Source organism: Salvelinus sp. IW2-2015, unplaced genomic scaffold, assembly GCF_002910315.2.
Source record: "Salvelinus sp. IW2-2015 unplaced genomic scaffold, ASM291031v2 Un_scaffold997, whole genome shotgun sequence".
In the NCBI taxonomy this organism is placed as follows: Eukaryota; Metazoa; Chordata; class Actinopteri; order Salmoniformes; family Salmonidae; genus Salvelinus; species Salvelinus sp. IW2-2015.
In genome coordinates, this window is record NW_019942679.1 from 40,726 (window position 1) to 47,183 (window position 6,458).

The following is a 6,458-nucleotide window of genomic DNA, read 5'->3' on the forward strand; positions in this document are numbered from 1 at the left end:
CGAGCGTGAGAGAGAAAGAAAGAGAGAGAGAGAGAGAGAGAGAGAGAAGAGAGAGAGAGAGAGAGAGAGAGAGGAGAGAGAGAGAGAGAGAGAGAGAGAGAGAGAGAGAGAAGAGAGAGAGCGAGCGGAGAGAGACAGGATAAAGAGAAGGGAGAGAGAGCGAGAGAGAGAGAGAGGAAGAGAGGGATAAAGACAATACAGACAGGCCAGGCTATTGTTCAGCTGGGGGGTCTCTCTGTCTCTCTGTCTCTCTCTCTCTCTGTCTCTCTCTCTCTCTCTCTCTCTCTCTCTCTGTCTCACTGTCTCACTGTCTCACTGTCTCTATCTCTGTCTCTCTCACTCTCTCTCCCCTCTTTCTCTGTCTAACTGTCTCTCTCAATTCAATTCAAAGGGCTTTATTGGCATGGGAAACATACGGTATGTTTACATTGCCAAGACAGGTGAAATAGATAATAAACAAAAGTGAAATAAACAATCAAAAGTGAACAGTAAACATTACACTCATTAGTTTAAATGGAATAGACACATTTCAAATGTCATATTATGGCTATGTACAGTGTTATAATGATGTGCAAATAGTTAATACAAAAGGGAAAATAAATTAACATAAATATGGGTTGTATTTACAATGGTGTTTGTTCTTCACTGGTTGACCTTTTCTTGTGGCAACAGGTCACAAATCTTGCTGCTGTGATGGCACACTGTGGTATTTCACCCAGTAGATATGGGAGTTTATCAAAATTGGGTTTGTAATCTTAGGGAAATACGTGTCTCTAATATGGTCATACGTTTGGCAGAAGGTTACGAAGTGCAGCTCAGTTTCCACCTAATTTTGTGGTTAGTGTGCACATAGGCAGACCTGGCTCTCAAGAGAAAACAGGCTATGGCGGCCTTTCTCAAGAGCAAGGATATGCTCACTGAGTCTGTACATAGTCAAAGCTTTCCTTTAAATTTGGGTCAGTCAGAGTGGTCAGGTATTCTGTCACTATGTACTCTCTGTTAAGGGCCAAATAGCATTCTAGTTTGCTCAGTTTTTTAATAKATTCTTTCCAATGTGTCAAGTAATTATCTTTTCGTTTTCTCATGATTTGGTTGGGTCTAATTGTGTTGCTGTCCTGGAGCTCTGTGAGGTCTGTTTGTGTTTGTGAACAGAGCCCCAGGACCAGCTTGATAAGGGGGCTTTTCTCCAGGTTCATCTCTCTGTAGGTGATGTCTTTGTTATGAAAAGTTTGGGAATCACTTCCTTTTAGGTGGTTGTAGAATTGAACTGCTCTATTCTGGATTTTGTTAATTAGTGGGTATCGGCCTAATTCTGCTCTGCATGTATTATTTGGTATTATACAACGGAGGATGTTTTTGCAGAATTCTGCATGCAGTCTCAATTTGGTGTTTGTGGAAGTTACCTGTGGTGCAGATGTTTAGGCGAGGTAGGAGATTAACCTCTCTCTCCTATCTACCCCCCTCTTCTCCCTCCCTCTCTCCCCTTTAGACTCTATGCACGTAGAGGACGTGGAGGCGGTGCAGAAGCTCCAGGATGTGCTCCATGAGGCCCTGCAGGACTACGAGGCAGGCCAGCACCCGGAGGACCCTCGTCGGGCAGGCAAGCTGCTGATGACCCTGCCCCTGCTCCGTCAGACCTCCACCAAGGCTGTGCAGCACTTCTACAGCATCAAGCAGGARGGCAAGGTCCCCATGCACAAACTCTTCCTGGAACTGCTGGAGGCCAAGGTCTGATTGGCCAACCACGTCCACCACCTCCGAAATGTCAGTCAGTCACACACAGGCTCCTCCCATTGACCCCCCAAAACCCCACATGACATCTGAACTTCCCAAACTCGCCGCCCACTGAGAAAGATGGGTGGGAGTAACCTCTGAACTTTAATCCCTGACCTCCGTGCATTAGGGGAGACACTGACACTGAGACGAGTCCTCTGCTGGAGGGTCGTCTGTGTACAAACTATAACCAAGTCATAAACCAGCTACCATAACAATGGCACTGTAAACTATTGACTATCGACCTCGTGTCACTTATACATATAAGAATGATTAGCAATGTGATTATTGACTATTGACTGATGAAAATATTGAAAGGAGGAATTTAAAAAAGAAAGGAGAGAGAGAGAGAGAGACACTGCTCTGGTTGTCTTAGCAGCAGATATACTGTAAAGCTTCTTCATCTCAGTTTCCCAACCCAGTTTATACAGGACATGCTCTGCAGAAGAAAAAAGAACATTAACAAATACTTTTTGTTGATGATTTTCATGATGAAATGGATAACGGAAAAGATAAGAGAAGACAAGAGGAGACTTGCCCTGCCAAAGGATGGAGATCCATTCAGTTGATGTCCAGCAAACTTAACCATCAGCCCCCAACACCTCATCTGATAGTCTGAGGAACAGTCTGGCCTGCTTAACTACAGTGTTAGAACACACACAAAGTTCCCACATGCCAGCCGATAAGATCGTTGTCATCACCCCCAGCCTTCCCTTTGGGTTTGTCATTTTAATCCCTTACAGCTATTAGACTTCCTCTTTACCCTTTTCTGTTGTCTTCCAAAGGGTTTTTACAGACAAGAAGTAGTGGCTTGATTATTGTTGTTACCTTTTCAGGGAGAGGGTGAAGCTTTAGTCACTCACGCAATATGAATGAGAGGTACAGGAGGGCTGAAGGGACATATTTATGCTTGTTGCAACTTTTTTGGTCTTATTTTTATTGAAATAAATAAGGGTGTAAGTATATGATTCGGTCATCATATATGGTCTATGATTATTTTATTTTGTTTATATTGTGTTAATAAGAAATCAATCAATATATGTTTATTTCTATCAGCTTTACTACTTTCGGCAATTATATATGAATATATATATATAAATATATATATGGATTGAATTTTATCTTCTCCAAGCAATAGTCATTTAAAAGGAGGATGCATATTAACATGTATGCAATTAATGTTTGTGCCAGTCTTTGTTGGGAAATGTTAACATTTCTACCAGGTGTAGCTTCTCTCTGTGTGCTTGCCATAGGCTATTAGATGACATAGTCCTAGAATCAAACTTACCCAAGGCTAGGGAAGCACCATGACTGTGCAGGCAAGCAGGTAACTCATGCATTTGACTCTTAAGGCCGCCATTGTACCAAGAACAGTAATCTGTAGCCGAGATATAATACTAGACTAGCACTTAGGAAAGCTTTTAACAGCGGTGGGCTCATAAGGAAGGAATGAGGTTGGGATTTGGTCCAGGGTTTTTGTACGCAGATTAAGAACGGCAATATCCATAATCTAGATTATGATGTACTCTAATATAAAATGGTAACTGGTTCCAGTTGAGAAGCTAAACGATAAGTCAAGTAATCTACGTCACTCTCTATAACAAATATGTCAGTATTATTAGTAAGGGGTATTTTCTGAACCTTCTTAACCATTGTATATTGTAAATTAACAGATTATAATTCTAACCTAAGACATTTTATTGGAACAAAACACAAAAAATACAAAAATACAAAAACAGAAAAATGTAGTTCAGCTTCTCAGTGTTTCATGTTTGCTGCTTTTCTGAAAAAACGTTCCCTTTGTTGTTCTCTTTCCTTTCGTTTTTTTTTCTTCCTCTTCCCTGTCTTTTCCTTCCGTTGCGTTCGACGGCGTCGTCGTGTACTTTCTCGTGGTGGTTCTAGTTCTCGTGCCGTGCGCTTTTTTTAGACACAGGGTAGAAGTAGAGACAACGGTGGATGTACCGATCCTCAGGAGATAAGGGGCGGCGTGTTCTCACATACCTGCCAATTTACCAGGAAACAAGGCTCTTCTTCCTAGCTAGTTCAACTGATCCAACAACAACATCTTCATCATCATCATAATAACCTGTACTGACTTAGAAGAGAATAACAAGTATCTAAAGGAAGAAACAAAGTATATAAAAAGGGATCATTTGTGTAACTCTTTCTTGTAGAATAACAATGTATATCTTAGGTTTAAATAAATGAAAAATAAAAAATACATTTGAGCATTTCCCGAACTATAGATTACTTTTTTTGATAACTCGCTGTACATACTGCCTTCCTTCCATTTAGAAACAGCCACGTTGTAACATTATCTAAACTCTGAGGTTGCAAAGGACAACAACAAAAAAAATACATTTTATTTTTTATTTTTGAGTTCAACTCGTTTCCAAAACTCTCGCTTTAACTTTGTGTGCTTATTAAAAATAATGAAAAATAAAAAATAAAGATTACAATGTTGTTATTTTCTAGGACTAATGGGGCGGGGGGTGGGGGGGTTGTGTTTCTAATTCATTTATCTTCTTCCTTGGTCTTGTTTGTTAACTACCGTGTATGTATCATTGGCTAAACATAAAGAGACCATGGTTTGGAGAAAGTACTTTACTGAAAGTACTTTACTGGAAGTACTTTTGTAAATTCAGGCTTCAATTCAATCAATTGCAGACTGTGAATGTTAAAGCTGTATTTTAAAGACAGGCGTGGTTTTATGTCAATATCTAATGGCAATAGTTTATGCGACAGCAGCTTGCTTGGTGTGGCAATTTTAGCACGGTTACACCTCAGATACTGTGTGAAACCGCAATGTGGTTTTACTTAATCTGCAGTTCATTGAATTGCGGCCTGAATTCTCTACAGCCCCTGATGAGTGAGACAATAACGTCAAAGCTCTTTTTGGGAAACGTGTTGGCTCGTCTATCATTTCCATACACAACTCCTGAAAGAGAGGTGCTGTTTTCTTTTTCTCTGTCGGCTTCTGTTTTTAGTTGATGTCTCTGTCTAACTGTTTTTCCATTTTCAAACCGATACTATGTACTGGCCTATAAAAGGAGCTGAAAGAGTACACAACAGTCTCTCAGAGGTGATTTAAGCTGAGCTGATTTGGACATTTAATAGTTGATGGCAAACCATGATAATAACAAAATAATAATAATCAAAACCTTGTCAGAGAATAAGGTCAAAGGCTAATTTTACAACATTGTACGTATCAGTCTCAAGACATAGTTAAGCTGATTAGCTACACATCATTGACTATTCAATATTCTTAGTTAACATAAAAATTACCATAACAACACATGATAATTCTCACTACGAAACTGCTTGTGTGTAGATTGTTGCCACAAATATTGTTGGCTGATACACATATTTCTAGCGGCTTAAATCATGCTGAGGTTTTGCTATGTATATTTCAACCCCTTCTATGGATCATATTTAAGATAGAGAGAGAGGGGAGTAATTTAGCCATAACGAACGAGGGCGTTTATTCTCCCAACGTGATGTTGTTATTTAAGCAATATGACTGTGCAACAAACAGACGGGACGGACAGACGTTGCACTTTTTGTTTGAATTTGATCAACATGCTGTATCTATTGGACTATTTTATCATTAGAAGATACAAAATAAAGAAATGAACATGTACAAACAACTGCTATTTTTTATGAGAAGTGAAGGAGAATAGTGAGTGTTAGTCAAGTATGTATTTATGCCGAGGTGTAGCCTACATACCACTTGTGTGCTTAGGTTATAACCTGGCAGTTTGACATGCAAATGTATGAAAAAGATACAGGGGGGGGGGGGGTAAAGAAAGACGGAAAAACATGAAACAATTATATATGATTCACATTATGAAAAAAAGATAAGATAAATCTTCCAACCAGGAGTTGCTGGGACGCCGTGTAGTGAGAAACATGTCCGTAGTTGTAGATGTGCTTCACATCAGTTAACGATTACCTGTATATTTTTGTGACGTGTGTATCATACAGTGTGCTCCAACAATATGTCCATTTGTGTAAATGTATTTATTTTACATTGTATATATTGTCCAATGCAAAAAAGAGAGACCTACGATTCTGTAACTACGATCAGTTCAGATGTGTTACTCCCATCATGCCTTTCAGGATAACGGTAGAGCAATATTAAAACATGCTTCCAGGTTTGACCTCCCCTCTCTACCGCATCCTTCTTTACCATCCAATACACACGCACACACACACACACACACACACACACACACGCACACGCACACACGCACACACGCACACACGCACACACACACACACACACACACAACACACACAAACAACACCACAAACACACACACACACACACACACACACACACACACACACACACCACACACACACACAACACACAACACCACACACACACACACACACAAGCTCTAGTTAGTGTAGGTAATGACATGAGGCAAGCCTTTGGAAAACTAGGTTTATCACGTAGTTGAGTCAACGCGATTTCGGGCAAGAAGCCGTTGGCCACGTGACAGGTTCTATAAAGACTAGCGATAGGGTAGGGCATCGCGCACTATTCACTCGTCGCAGTCCACTTCAACAGCCTATAGCATCAGATGCTGAAGGAAACATCATGTGTCTCAGCCACGCACATTCAAACACACATCACACACGCCAGAGTTAAGGCACAGAAGTGAGAGGGACAGAAGACC

At 40.4% G+C, this 6,458-nt stretch overlaps 1 protein-coding gene across 1 annotated transcript in view; it reads left to right on the forward strand.

The window, feature by feature from the left end:
- LOC112069387 (estrogen-related receptor gamma-like) overlaps window positions 1–5,938 on the forward strand; it is a 21,601-nt gene extending 15,663 nt beyond the window's left edge. Inside the window, exon 3 of the mRNA XM_070438531.1 lies at window positions 1,490–5,938. Within this exon, the coding sequence (XP_070294632.1) occupies window positions 1,490–1,734 (245 nt within the window). The 3' untranslated portion in view covers window positions 1,735–5,938. The remainder of the gene's footprint in view (window positions 1–1,489) is intronic.
- Window positions 5,939–6,458: the final 520 nt, after the last annotated feature.